General features: G+C 40.2%; 1 protein-coding gene across 2 annotated transcripts in view; it reads left to right on the top strand.

Moving 5' to 3' along the window:
- The window catches only part of usp24 (ubiquitin specific peptidase 24), a 147,301-nt gene that overhangs the window by 63,388 nt on the left and 68,323 nt on the right, over window positions 1-15,590 (top strand). Inside the window, exons 25-35 of one of the 2 annotated variants that reach the window (XM_078408399.1) lie at window positions 1,320-1,386; window positions 2,856-2,966; window positions 4,033-4,131; window positions 4,907-5,065; window positions 6,020-6,105; window positions 6,715-6,808; window positions 7,257-7,412; window positions 7,850-7,947; window positions 9,107-9,202; window positions 12,127-12,358; window positions 13,922-14,084. In XM_078408399.1, coding sequence (XP_078264525.1) covers window positions 1,320-1,386; window positions 2,856-2,966; window positions 4,033-4,131; window positions 4,907-5,065; window positions 6,020-6,105; window positions 6,715-6,808; window positions 7,257-7,412; window positions 7,850-7,947; window positions 9,107-9,202; window positions 12,127-12,358; window positions 13,922-14,084 — 1,361 coding nt within the window. Of the gene's footprint in view, window positions 1-1,319; window positions 1,387-2,855; window positions 2,967-4,032; window positions 4,132-4,906; window positions 5,066-6,019; window positions 6,106-6,714; window positions 6,809-7,253; window positions 7,413-7,849; window positions 7,948-9,106; window positions 9,203-12,126; window positions 12,359-13,921; window positions 14,085-15,590 lie in introns of both variants that reach the window. The other variant, XM_078408398.1, reaches the window with a different exon arrangement.

The following is a 15,590-nucleotide window of genomic DNA, read 5'->3' as shown; positions in this document are numbered from 1 at the left end:
TGGTGTTGGTGGGATGGGTGGGGGCGCAGTCGTGAGTGTAGAGGGAGTAAAGGATGGGGCTCAACACACAGCCCTGTGGTGAGCCGGTGCTCAGTGTAATGGTGGAGGAGAGGTGAGGGCCTATTTTGACGGTCTGGGGGCGGTTGGTCAGGAAGTCCTTGATCCATTGGCAGATGGTTTGGGAAAATCCAAGGTCAGAAAGTTTGGTGACCAGTCTGCTCGGGATGACCGTGTTAAAGGCAGAGCTGAAGTCGAGGAAGAGCATCCTCACATAGCTCCCCTGGTGTTCAAGGTGGGTCAGTGCAGTGTGAAGAGCAGTGTCGATGGCATCCCCTGTAGACCTATTTGCTCTGTAGGCAAACTGGTGTGGGTCGAAGGTGGGTGGGAGGCTGGCTTTGATGTGCTGCAGGACCAGTCTCTCGAAGCACTTTGTGAGACTAAGCACTAAGTTAGCTTAGTCCCATCCACCAGGAAGACAATGGAAGAAATTGGAAGAAGGATTGAGCTCCAGTAATTCAAAGTACTCTTACAGAATGTTGTCCAATGTTAGTGTTGTTAGTGAGCGGTGTGGACATATTGAAAGGTTTGAGCAGAGGGAATATGTCTATTCATGATTTTGGACAGATTTTGAAGAACTGTTATGGAAAAATAATTATCTACAGAAAATGATGGAAATACTTCGTTTTGGCAGAGAAACGATGGAAATACTCAGTTTTGGCAGAGAGAAACACCATTAATATTTCAAATCAATAACCTTTCATCTGAAGCCAAAAAATTGACTCCAGTCACCATCTGAGTACATAACATTTGTTTTTTGTTTAATATAAAATGGCAAAATGGATTGAATTCTACTAATTAATTGAAGTAGACCATGTGCTCTGCAAACAAAGTTTGCATGGATCAGGCTGGGTTTGAAGTTGGTCGATTCTTTTCCTGGGAGACTATGGACTTTGCAATGTTACATGTTTGCTTGGTGAATGGTGATGTCCTGCAAAGGATTTGGACAGATTCATGGATAGCACAGTTTTAGATGGATACGGCCCAAATACAGGCAGGTGTGACTAGTGTAAATGGGACATGTTGGCTGGTGTGGGCAAGTTGGGCCGGAGGGCCTGTTACCATGCTCTATGACTACATTTGAGAGGTGATTACAGATAAATTCCTGTCATTTCGGACATTTTCATATTCATGCTTATGTTAATTCTCAATGCCATTATTTGCACAGCTTTTACAAAATGCTCAATAATGTTTGTATCTTGTTTTTCAAAGAACCAGGCAAGAATCTGTTCTCAGTTACATTGTTTATTTCTTAATTGAAGGTCCAGTAAACTTGTCATAATTGAACGCCTGCTACTGCTTGCTGAAAGATATGTGATTACAATAGAGGTAAGCAATTGGATACCTTTTTAGTCTTATTTCATTAAAATTAAATCCTAATATCTTTTAATAATTGTAAATTTGTTAGCCAAGTATGTTTTGCAATATACGAGGAATTTGATTTGCCATACAGTCATACCAATAAACGCAACAAGACCCACAACTACATAAAAATTTGACATAAACATCCCAGAGCGGCTCCTCCACATTGCCCACTGTGATGGAAGGCAATAATGTCTTATCTTCTTTCTTCCTTTTCTCCCGCGGTTGGGGGAGTCGAACCATCCACAGTCGGGGCGATATAAGCTGCCACAGCTGGCGATCAGAGCTCCCGCGATCGAGGTGATTGAAGCTCCTGCAGCTTGGAGCTTCTGAAGTCGGTCCCTAATCAAGGGACTGCGAGCTCCACGGTGTTAAAGTCCACAGGCTCCTGCAGTTGGGGCTTTCCGAGGTCGATCTCTGACAGGGAGCGCCAGCTCCACGATGTTAGGCCGCAGTGCAGACGGAGATACGACACGGAAAAAGTTGCGTCTCTGTCGAGGAAAGAGATTTAAAAAAAGGTTTTCCCCACCCCCCCCCCATAATACAAAACTACAGGCACATTTTACAACAAACTGAAAACAACAAAGACGAGACAGACCGTTGGTGAGGCAGCCATCGTCGGTGCCACCTGGAATGTACCCAAACAATGAGTATTATTTGGTTCCTCATTCCTTTCTGTAGGGAGGCCAAGAAAATGCATGTAGGGAGGCCAAGAAAATGCAGTCTTTTCCTCGGATTAGTTGACCAAATCGAAGCGGATTTCAAGAATGCTTGGGCAACTGGTGTTTAGAGGAGAAACAAAATGCATGTTTAGTCAAATTCTGTTTTGTTTAAAACATTGAAAACTCATTAGTATTGCATAATGTATTGGTAAACCAGACCAAAAAAACAGAAACATGGGATCAGGATGCCTGGTTGGGTGGAAGCATCCGTATTGTTTAGTTTGGAGATACAGCAGCAAAGCAGGCCATTCGGCCCAACAAGTCCACACTGACCATCAATCATACGTTCACACTCGTACTATACCTTACCACTTTCTCATCCACTCCCTATAGACTAGGGTAAATTTACAGAGGCCATGTAATCTACAAACTCTCACATTTTGGGGATATGAGAGGAAACTGGTGCGCCTGGAGGAAATCCATGTGGTCACAGGAAGAATGTGCAAATTCCGTACAGACAGCACCCAAGGTCAAGATTGAACCCAGGTGTTTGGCACTGTCAGGCAGAAGCTCTACCACTAAGCCACTGTTGAGATGCTGTCACTGACATGCACCTCAATGCTTATGCGACTGCCAGTGCAGGAAGTTGGAAAGTTGCTGAAAAATGCTGAGCATGGCAAATTTTTGCCCAGGCACAATGTATCCTTTAATTGGCACTGATATTTGAAGTTAAGACGCCGTATGTGTTCATGTTTGTGGATGTGTTTTCTGCAGGATCTATATTCTGTTCCCCGGACGATCCTACCTCATGGAGCTTCTTTCCATGGACATCCCGTAACTATCTCGGTCATTTGTGAGTCCTCAAAAGATTCATTTACTATCGAGGTTAGTTTTGTTGATGTTTGATTTTGTATTTCCAAACAAAAGTGCTTCAAACTCTCACAGAAAACTTAATGTGTTAAATCAGTTCCTTTTTACTTTTAATCCATTAATGTTTATTGTGTTTTTATGTCGTTTCTTCCTCCCCAAAAAAACGATTTGACCTTTATAACTAATTCACATTGTCCTTTAAGTGAGGAAGCTGTCCCTGCTAATATCCATTGACCTCAAATTAACTCTCTTCCTGTGCACAACAAAGATCGAAGGAAGAATCTGTTCTCCTTGATTTTTTAAATCGCAAGTTATATTTAATATTCGCAGAAAAGTGTTGCCAAATAATTGTTGCATTATTCAGGGTAGGAAACTTAAGACATCAAGCTGGAAAGAAGAAAATTACATCCTACAGACAAAACTGATATAAATCAAAGAAGGAATTGAATATGAACATGCATATTTAAAGGAGTATTAATTGCACCAAATGGTTTGTGTGTTTGACTCCCTTTCTCTAATAAAAGGGAAGTAATATTGCAGGATATATGATTGTCAGGATTTGAAAAAAAAATATCGATTCTTCATAATGCTGAAATAATTTATTGGAATTGCACGATATAATTTAACGATTTTGCACATTTCAAAGCTGGCTTTATCACAATTTAATTTAATGTTAATTGCGGCTTTTCCTGTAACTTTCTCCTATATTATTTAACCTCGGATACAGTGAAATTAAATGTAATAGTGACATATATCTGCAGTCTCCATTTCTAGTCAAGCCATAGTGGTCTTAATGATTGATTAAAGTAGATTATTAGTGAATATATTAAATGTACACAATCTGTGAATGATGCATTAAATAGCTTGAAATGGTGGCTCCTTGCAACCCTGAGAAATGGTCCTTGGCATCTTGACATTTAAAAGATTAAGGTCATTATTGTCTGAAGTCAAATGCGAGGTTAATATTTAAATGGAGAGTTTATCGCAACCAAGTTGATTACAAATTTGAATGCGCAAACTGTGGTTCTTTGATGCTATCAAGTAACAACCACCCAATATTGACAGTCTATCCATATTTTAGGCGCACAGCAACGAAACTGTTGGGAGTGTCAGGTGGAAGATGGCAACACATATCAATTGTCCGTTGGATAACTTACAAATATTTGCCAATGATAGCTTGGTGAGTAAAAAGAAAAACAAATCTAGCCAAAGGCAGATGTTTCTCTGGTTTAAGATTAGTAGGGAAGAGGTTTTAAATCTGTCCATGTATTAAGTGGTAATATGTTTTTACCCCAGGAGAAAAATGTTTATTTCTACTCTGATTCATTTCATGAGAAAAAACTGACTTGGAACCTTTTGAACTTGGACAGTGTTTTTCTTGCCAGTGACAAGATTCTTAATGTGTTGATTTATCCAGCCACGCAAAATAGATCTAGTTTCCAAAAGGTACTTGGTAAGGTGCCACATTAAAGGTTACTGTGCAAAATAGGAGATCAAAGCATGGGAAAATATCTTGTGACATAGAGGGAATTAGCTAATCACTGGAATACAGGGTCGGGATAAGTGGGTTAATTTCAGGTTGGCGAGCAATTATTAGTGGTGTGTCCTCCACATGATTAATATAGGTTTATAATCTGAAGAGGCTGTTCCACTGCTGTACTGTTCTATGTTCTATTTTAGTGACCATTACTGGATAAACATAATCTGGATTACTGGATAAACATAAACATAATCTGGTTATGTTTAAATAAAGCGATACCTAATGTATTTGTAACTTTCTGAGACTAGCTTTGTGTCTTGTGTGTCCTGTAAGTGGAATAATTTTGTTCTTTCAGTTCACATTCTTCTATCTTATTATAAATACCCCAGTCTCTTATTGATGGTCAAATAATTTGATATCATCTCAGTTCTGCTACTTATTGCATGAATATATATATATTTTTTCTTTCTACTAGCTCACCATGAACAAAGATCAAAAGTTGCTCCACCAGTTGGGTTTTGCCGATGAGCAAATATTGACTGTAAAGTTGCCTGTAATGGGTACACCTTCGGGAAGTTCAGTTGATTCATCTACCAGTAGTAGTGTATTTAATTCAGCATATGCAATGGAACAGGTTAGAGCATTTGTGTTACTTGAATGTGTGAATAATAATGCAGTCATTAAATGAAGAAAGAGCCAATCTGGTCATTTGATATCAGACCTCACTTTTTAATTGTACAGATAGCTTTAATTAGTGGTGTCCATACACTCCTTTTAACCAAAGGGTTTGTGAGTGACTAATTTACCATGAGGTAATATTTTTGGACAGTTTTCCTCATTGCCCCTCTTGGTACATCTGATTATCCAAGCAATGTCCCTTTTGGCTTTGTGTAGATTTGTTAGATAAATACTTCAGTTTGTCAACACTCAACTAAGTCCAAAGGTTGTGAGTTCATGTTCTAGAAATAAGAGTACCTGAGCTGACTCCAGTGCATTAGTAACGTAAAGCCGCACTGCTGGATGTGTGGTCCTTTGCAAAAATATATTAAATCAACTCGCACTCTTAGGCATTGGGTAAATGTAGCAAATATAATTGCCCATTTCAAAGAACAGGAGAAATCTCGCCAGCATTGTTGCCAAATTCTTTGGGATTATCTAATCACTTTCTCGTTTATGGGACCTTACGGTGTTTGTATTGGCAAAATAGGTTTGCTGAGATTTGTGGGCGATATAATACATCTCAGTGCTGTAGTGCAGTAGTTAAAGACGAGTGTTGCTTTCTCATATTCTTTACAATGATGCCATAATTTACCATTATACTTAACATTATTACAGTGTTTGGTGTGGATTCTAATGCCTTGAAGCCAGTAGTAAAGTGTGCACAGTTTAAACAAATGCTAAGCAAATTGTGCTACAATTCCTTAAAAGTATTTATATTTGGTATTGCGCTCAGTGCAACGTTAGTACTTTTGAACTGAATACTCAATTTGTGCGGAATATAGTCTGTTAGAAATTGATGCAGATATTGCTTGTGTTTTTTTCTCCTCCGCTAGTGTGCATCTGACGAGTTTCTTTACCTTTGCAACAGGAGAAGTCACTGCCTGGTGTTGTGATGGCACTAGTGTGTAATGTGTTTGATATGCTTTATCAACTTGCCAACCTTGAAGAACCAAGGTGAGATTCCACAGTTCAGCACATTGACGTTGTGTTTAATATCTTTTAAATCAAAGCTCTACCTATGGAGCATGGACAAAATCTGATATTTGAGAAGCAAGGAGACAACACTTTTGCACATATGTTACTGTACATATAGTTTGTATGAGGAGCACCACAGATAATATGCTGTTCTCTGCTGTACAAGAAGAGTCCACATTTCCATTCAAGAACACTACTTGAATGAGGAATTGACATTGTAAAGTGAAGGCATGCACCTTATAGTTGCTGGAACCAAATCCAGCAGAAAGGAGCTGTAGTATTGATGATTATGTAGAACCCAAACCTTCACCTCCTTTGAACGTAAAATTTAATTCATAAAAATGGCCGGGTTTCAAAATACTAAAGCACGATTAAACAAAAACAAAAACTGTTCCTCAGAAAGGAATAAAATGCTTCTTTTACATTTGTTTAACTTTTTGCAGTCATTTAAAACATTTATAATAATACAAACTAAGACAATCTTTACATGCTGTAAGCGACAGAATACTGCTAGATTAAATTGCTGCATTATAATGGTCCTTCAAATGTTGACTTTTTTTAAAGATTCCATTTTCATTGCTGTTTCAGAATAACCGTTCGCGTTCGAAAGTTGCTGCTTTTGGTTCCAACAGATCCAGCCATTCAGGAGGCACTGGATACACTTGACGCTTTAGGCAGAAAAGTAAGTAACTATTGTGTTCTTTTTTTTCTTCCAGTGCTTTAAAATTGCACTCAGGAACATCCAAACTATACTTGGCCCCTCGACTTTTAAGTAGCACAGTATGGTCCCGCAGTAAGTAGTTGTACAGTAATCTTGACCTTGCCACAACTGCCTGAGGTGGTTTAAAAAAATAGTTCTATTTAAATCATCCACTTCTCTTATAATCAAAGACGGTCTATCTTCAAATGGGTCTCAAAGATACAATTCTTACTCGCATAGACCTTTTAAGTTAGAAGCTCTGTGATAACTCCTCAACCACAACCCAAGAAAGAATCTGCCACCACAGTGTTGCTTGAATGGAAAGTTTTTGGCCACATATGTTAAACCTGTTTAACTTAATTTCAGTTTCAAAGTTTAGTGCTTAAAATTTGTAACATCCTTTAACGTGATGCACTTTTATACTCAGCAGAAAACACTGTTGATTGATTCAAGTCACCAAACGTCCAAGTCACCTTCACTTTCTTCAAAGCAACAGCATCAGCCGAGTGCGAATACTATTCTGGAGAGTCTGTTCAGATCGTCAGCACCGGGAATGTCCACCTTCAGGGTGCTTTATAATCTAGAGGTTTGAGCTGTTCTTGTAATTTAATTTAGACTTTATTATGCCACTCCTTTAACTCATTGTGGAATTATATTATATGTGGTTTGGTAAAATGTTAAGTGTCCCTCTTCCTAATGTTTATGCCGATCTCAAAAGCTTGGGAAGACTGGCTATATCCCAAAGGTCCCGTTAAAATAATAAGCTGATTTGCACAAAGATATGTTTGTAATGACATTTGAAAAGGTATGTTAGTCAAAATAGTTATGTCCAATGCTACATCGTTCTAATTCTGATATAGGAGGTTTCTCAGATTTGTCTTTATTGTATAAACAACATCCAAAAAGAGAATATAAAGCTTCTTGGATGAGAATGGGAAATTTTCCAGTAATCATTCCTTTATATCATTAAAAGCGTGTCTCCCCACTGCATCTGTTGATATAGACTTTATTTTGTTTGTGCAGGTTCTCAGTTCCAAGCTCATGCCGACGTCAGATGATGAGATGGCAAGAAACTGTGCAAAATCTTTCTGTGAAAATTTTCTCAAAGCAGGAGGCTTAAGGCATGTGTGCATACCTGTTTTCTTTTTCATCCCAGTCTTTGTTTACCCAGTTGTTACATTTCGGATACCATAAATGCATCCAAGCATAAAACTTGAGGATTTTTTCCCCATTATTTTTTTTGCCATATGTTCTGGTAATTGGATTCATCACCAGCAAAGACAATGAACTGTCTGGATGGTCTGATCTAGCCACACCCTCTCTGCATTTGGTTTGGATGCAAAGTCATGTTAACAATAATCTCACTTGAAGCAATCCAGTGGCATGGTCTCAGCAGCGTCATAGCCTTCTCTGGTAAAAGAGATGTTTACAGAGTATTAAATTGCTAAGTTGAGTAAAACACCAAAAAACTAAAGTAATTTTTCTAAAGAATTAACTTCCATTCCTCTTTACATCCAAATCCATATCAGGATATGAATAGTAATCCCTCAAATTAGCAATATTGGGCTCTATTGCTGGACTCTGGAGTTCAACTATAGAGCTAACTGACATGGTAACCAGGGTGGTGGATGATGGTGGGAGAAATGGGTGTGATGAGGACAGAGTGCTGTTTTTCCAGTTTGCATGTGGCCTCATTCTGGCAATGGAGGAGGCCAGGACAGAAGATTTGGTATGGGAAGGGGAGTTAAAATGGTTAGTATCCGGGAGTTCCAACATGCCCTGGCTGATAGTGCAAGTGTTTGGCGAAGTGGTCACCTAGTCTACGCTTGTTGTAGCCGATATGTAGTTTCTCCTGCACTTTTTCACTTCAGAGTTTCCAGAACACTGCCCTCGGTTTTTTTTTTTTCCTGGTGTTTGCATCTATCAGCTTTTTTCATGTAACACGTCAAGAAATTTGTATTTGCAGTATAGTCATTTTGGATGGGGAATGGTGTAATTCTACAACTAATATCATTGCAAAAAAGAGGGTCTTAACTGGTTAAAGTTAAGCTATTCAGCCCACAATCCCTGTTAGGAATTGTACTAGTTCATTTTCATGGAAATCAAACTGTATTAAATGTTGATGGGCATATACTGCTTAATAATTGATGTCTTTTTTAAAGTCTAGTTAAAACGTTATTGGAGATATTTGACCAAACAAGGAATATGATTTTGAAGATTTGAAACTCAGAGAATATTGCGTTGATATTTTATTTTTTTAAAAACCTTTTCAATTTTCAGCTTGGTGGTGAATGTTATGCAGCGGGATTCTATTCCATCTGAGGTGGATTATGAGACAAGGCAGGGAGTTTATTCAATCTGTCTGCAGCTTGCAAGGTGAGAGCCAATGTACACTGCATCACTGAAATAAGAAAATGTACTCATCAACATAGATATGTAGATGTTCACAATGGGTTCTAAGCAAGTGAATAATAGATAAGAGAAAATTCAAGGTCCCATGCTTTCAAATAGCGTAATACTTTTTTTGTTCCAAATCCTAACATTTTTTAAAGTTTCTCTTAATGCCTCTCTAATTCTTTTGTTGCTGGACTTAACTCTGTGTGCACTAATTATTGACCCTTCAGTCACTCAAAATACTTTCTCCTGTTTACTATCCTGCAAAGTCTATAAACACCTGGCTAATTTTCACTATGCTGTTTGTTGATTTCAAAATCAGAATGATTTCAACAGCTTCAGAATTTTGACTTACAGCCTCATCTCAACTAAACAATAGACAATAGGTGCAGGAGTAGACCATTCAGCCCTTCGAGCCAGCACCGCCATTCAATGCGATCATGGCTGATCACTCTCAATCAGTACCCCGTTCCTGCCTTCTCCCCATACCCCCTCACTCCGCTATCCTTAAGAGCTCTATCCAGCTCTCTCTTGAAAGCATCCAACGAACTGGCCTCCACTGCCTTCTAACAAAAATTAAAAGGAGATATGACATTTACTGGCCCGGATGTGAGCAGGGCCCCTCGAATGTTTCACCTGTATTCAATACTTGCCCTCCAATGCTTGCCCTTGTTCTTTTTGTGCATCAACATTTTATATAATTCTAACCCTTTTACGTAACTTTGTCATGTAAGTAAATGTTCAAATTTTGTTGACCTTGCAGCCTGAAGGTACAAAAGTCTGTTGCACTAGTCTGATGTGTTAGAATACTGGGATGTGCTACTCAACATTTTCTCTATTGGCAAGAGCTGATCTGTAATTTTGAGGGGCACATATTTTCTGGCGTGGACGAGTTGGGCCAAGTTGTACAGCTTTATGATCGAGTGCAAAATCATTTAGGTGCAACTAATAGAATGGATTATTACAATATTTCTCCTTCATACCCCATTCATCTAACAGCCAAGAGCAGAGAGGTTCAGGGACAGATTTGTTTCCCCACAGAATTGTAATTTTTAACTATTTAGGCAGTCACCAAACCTTCCTCAGAATTGTTGCATAAAGTAAGTGCAATTTACTTAACTTGTTTCAATAATGGAATGAACCAAGCCATTGATCCAAACAAAATAAAGGAATAGCACCTTTCGAGGTAGCAACTTGGAACATTTCGTTTTTGCTATGCTTTGTGTTGTTATATAATAAATTATTTTAGTTTTAGAGATGCAGTGTGGAAACGGGGCCCTTCGGCCTACCGAATCCGCACCGACCAGTGATCCCCGCACATTATAACCATATAACCATATGACAATTACAATTACAGCACGGAAACAGGCCCGTTCGGCCCTACTAGTCCACGCCGACCACTTTCTCTGACCTAGTCTCATCTACCTGCTCTCAGACCATAACCCTCCAATCCCCTCCCATCCATATACCTATCCAATTTACTCTTAAATAATAAAATCGAGCCTGCCTCCACCACTTCCACCGGAAGCTCATTCCACACAGCCACCACCCTTTGAGTAAAGAAGTTACCCCTCGTGTTACCCCTAAACTTTTGTCCCTTAATTCTGAAGTTATGTCCCCTTGTTGGAATCTTCCCCACTCTCAAAGGGAAAAGCCTACCCACGTCAACTCTGTCCGTCCCTCTTAAAATTTTAAAAACCTCTATCAAGTCCCCCCTCAACCTTCTACGCTCCAAAGAATAAAGACCCAACCTGTTCAACCTCTCTCTCTAGCTTAAGTGCTGAAACCCAGGCAACATTCTAGTAAATCTCCTCTGTACCCTCTCCATTTTGTCGACATCCTTCCTATAATTTGGCGACCAGAACTGCACACCATACTCCAGATTCGGCCTCACCAATGCCCTGTACAATTTCAACATTACATCCCAACTTCTATATTCGATGCTCTGATTTATAAAGGCAAGCATACCAAACGCCTTCTTCACCACCCTATCCACATGAGATTCCACCTTCAGGGAACAATGCACAGTTATTCCCAGATCCCTCTGTTCCACTGCATTCCTCAATTCCCTACCATTTACCCTGTACGTCCTATTTTGATTTGTCCTACCAAAATGCAGCACCTCACACTTATCAGCATTAAACTCCATCTGCCATCTTTCAGCCCACCCTTCCAAAAGGCCTAAGTCTCTCTGTAGACTTTGAAAATCTACTTCATTATTAACTACACCACCTATTTTAGTATCATCTGCATACTTACTAATCCAATTTGCCACACCATCATCCAGATCATTAATGTAAATGACAAACAACAGTGGACCCAACACAGATCCTTGGGGTACTCCACTATACACTGGCCTCCAACCTGACATACAGTTGTCAACCATTACCCTCTGGTATCTCCCATTCAGCCATTGTTGAATCCATCTTGCAACCTCACTATTAATACCCAACGATTTAACCTTCTTAATCAACCTTCCATGTGGAACCTTATCAAATGCCTTACTGAAGTCCATATAGACATTAACACTATCCTACACACACTAGGGACAATTTCTACATTTATGCCAAGCCAATTAACCTACAAACCTGTACGTCTTTGGAGTGTGGGAGGAAACCAAAGATCTCAGACAAAACCCACACGTTCATGGGGAGAATGTACAAACTCCATACAGACAGCACCCGTAGCCAGGATCGAAACTGGGTCTCTGACACTAAGCGCTGTAAGGCAGCAACTCTACTGCTGCGCCACCGTTAATTAACACCTTCATTAATTTACCCTCTGAGCACATCTAGCGTGGATTTTATTATAACATGAAAATGAAGGTTTGTTTCAGATAATATCCCAATAATTTGCAACTTTTGGGGCTCTCTATATCTATTTGTCCATACTGATTCCTTCATCAGGTTTCTGCTCGTTGGCCAGACCATGCCGTCTACACTGGATGATGATTTCTTGAAAGATGGAATGGAAGCACTGTCCTCACGCCCATTTCGCAATCTTGGTCGACAGACTAGTCGTCAGTTATCAATGTGTGGTGGTCAAGAAAAATCAACGATGAGACAGATGAGTGTGACGTCAGATCGATCATCAATAAGAATTGAGGAGATAATACCTGCAGCAAGAGTGGCAATACAGGTAAGTAAAATCAGTCATGACAATAGACAATGGACAATAGGTGCAGGAGTAGGCCATTTGGCCCTTCGAGCCAGCACCACCATTCAATGTGATCATGGCTGATCATTCTCAATCAGTACCCTGTTCCTGTCTTCTCCCCATACCCCCTGACTCCGCTATCCTTAAGAGCTCTATCTAGCTCTCTCTTGAATGGATTCAGAGAATTGGCCTCCACTGCCTTCCGAGGCAGAGAGTTCCACAGATTTACAACTCTCTGACTGAAAAAGTTTTTCCTCATCTCTGTCCTAAATGGCCTACCCCTTATTCTGAAACTGTGGCCCCTGGTTTTGGACTCCCCCCAACATTGGGGACATGCTTCCTGCCTCTAACGTGTCCAACACCTTAATAATCTTATGTTTCGATAAGATCCCCTCTCATCCTTCTAAATTCCAGTGTATACAAGCCTAGTCGCTCCAGTCTTTCAACATACGACAGTCCCGCCATTCCGGGAATTAACCTAGTAAACCTACGCTGAACGCCCTCAATAGCAAGAATATCCTTCCTCAAATTTGGAGACCAAAACTGCACACAGGACTCCAGGTGCGGTCTCACTAGGGCCCTGTACAACTGCAGAAGGACCTCTTTGCTCCTATACTCAACTCCTTTTGTGATGAAGGCCAACATTCCATTGGCTTTCTTCACTGCCTGCTGTACCTGCATGCTTCCTTTCAGTGACTGATGCGCTAGGACACCCAGATCTCGTTGTACATCCCCTTTGTAGTCATATTTATAGTCACATTAACTGTGTAATTTATAACACAAGTATTTATGCATCAGTTTGAAAGTGCAGCATGTTTACTGGGAAGTAATGGGAAATGACATGTACAAATTGTGTTCCCTTTAAGTTTGAAAGTTTTATTTCTGTTGAACTGAAGTGTTGGTTATTTGAGCTACATTCAGTTTGGAGTTTCGATCGTTGATACTGACCCTGACCATACATCCCCTCCCCCCACCACCACCCCCCCTCACTATCCCTCACATCTGGGACGTGTTTATTGAAAGACAGCATAGCCAGACCTCAAATAACAGATCACCGAGATCCTTCTCTGGGCAGCTTTGACAGCAAGATTGGCTGGAGATAAAAGTTGAAAGGTATTTTTAACAATTGTGATGCACAACATTTTTTTATACTATTAAGGACATTATATACAGATTTTAAAACAAGGCATTTTTAAGAATAAAAATTTAAATAATGAACAAACTAATAAAATGTATTTTGTTATTTTTATGTTTTCATCCTAATTTCCAGATTGGGAATCTCCATTCAAATCATTGGGGATTCTAATCGTGCAATAGTGCTAGTAACTAGTTTAAAATCGCAGAGGTGATCTCCGCATGGAGTCAGTCACTGAGCTCACTCTAGATTTTCGGTAGGTCTGGATAAGCAGGGATCTATTGTCTGGAACTACTGAGCATCGGTGGTTCAATAAGATCCACCGGTCATGGTCTGCATTTGGCCCTGTATCCAGTCAGTGTGATTTGTGTATGCTTGTTACTCTGACCACATTTAACTTTATGTTGCAGACGATGGATGTGAATGATTTCACCTCGACAGTGGCCTGCTTCATGAGGCTGACGTGGGCAGCAGCAGCTGGACGTCTTGACCTGGTGGGCAGCTGCCAGCCAATTCGAGAGAGTACCAATTGTTTATTCTCCGTTGGTATTCGAAATAGACTCGGCAGTTCAGGTGAGGATATCTCAAGCTCCTGCTTTTCAAAGCTGTTGCCTGCTTTGGTTTGAAGATTACCAGAGTTATTGATTGACAAATTAGATATTGGGACAGGTTATGAAATTCCATCTTGGCAGATAATTTAGGAAGAATCTGTTAGCCATGAAAAAACCTTGCAATTTCTGACAGAAGTAACAATTGATGTTATTTCACAGTTCTATAAATCTTTATTTTCTGTACAGTTTTAATGGACCACTATAACTGATTTTGGTTATAGCGGGCAGAACTAGTGAAGGCTGGCGCCGCCTCCCTGGCCGCTTAGAGCCCTGGCTGCCCATGCCATCCCCGCTCACGCAGCTTCCAGGCCGGACCTACTGCTGCCACCGCCAACCTGCACAGCTTAATTGGCTGCTTCCAATCCACGTGTGCCACCATCACTGCCGACCATTGCCTGCACTCTGGCTATCCGTGGGCTGTCATTATTGACTCTGTCAATCCTCGCCTCTCTCCCAGCCACCAGCACGCCAGTGCCATCAATTCGCCAATTCGAGACCGAGAGTCTGAGGCAGGATCTCAACCCAAAACGTCACATATCCATGTTCTCCAGTGATGTTGCCTGACCTGCTGAGTTACTCCAGCGCATTGTGTCCTTTTGTATTTTAACCAGCAACTGCTGTTGTTTGTTTGTCCTGCTTATACAATAATAATACCGTATTCAGTTATAGCGGACAATCGGCAATTAACTGACACCATTTCTGATTCTCCCCCATCCCCCATGGACCGTTATAACGTAGGTTTACTGTATTGTTATTGTCTCTGCATCTAGTATTTTAGCCAGGATTGGTTTTAGAGGAGATTTAATCTGAGCCTCCCCAATGTTGCTCTTACAGTTTGTGGTCGCATCCCATGACTTGTTTTTCCCTTCACAGTAGGATCTTTATGCGTTCTGCTGATCACCTTGCTGGTGAGCTTTTCGAGCTGAACATTTTGCAAAACTAGTGCAAATTTGATATTTGATGAATTGTATTGTTTAAGTAGAATATCCGTACTTTTAGAATCTCAGTCATGGAGAGACATAGCGTTGAAACGGGCCCTTTGATCTGCCGAGTCTGCACTGACCATCAAGCACCCATTTATTTTACAATAATCCCATCCTAATCCATGTTATTGTGCTCATAATCCCATCAACTACCTTCTTGCTTCTGCTCCCTTTCACACCATTTACAGTAACAATTCACCAGCCGACTTTTGGTGATAAGTGCCATTAGGCTACGATTTTAAGACTATTGTTTTGTTGTAGTTGGTTAGACACAGGAAATCTGGTTTAGTAGTTTTAATTCGGCCTGTTAATTTTATATCTTAAAATGTCCTCGAGCTGAAAAAGAGGATTCTGCAGCTAAGTGAAAAACTCAAGCAAGTAATCTTGGGTTAACAAAATAGTATCAAGTTTGCAATTGGATTAATCTAATGAAGGCTTTGGAGTCAACAAATCTCTCTGATGAAATAACGCGGCTAAATTAACTT

Source organism: Rhinoraja longicauda, chromosome 11 (genome assembly GCF_053455715.1).
Source record: "Rhinoraja longicauda isolate Sanriku21f chromosome 11, sRhiLon1.1, whole genome shotgun sequence".
In the NCBI taxonomy this organism is placed as follows: Eukaryota; Metazoa; Chordata; class Chondrichthyes; order Rajiformes; family Arhynchobatidae; genus Rhinoraja; species Rhinoraja longicauda.
Note: the sequence above shows the minus strand (reverse complement) of the source record. Positions and strands in the feature narration are given on the sequence as shown.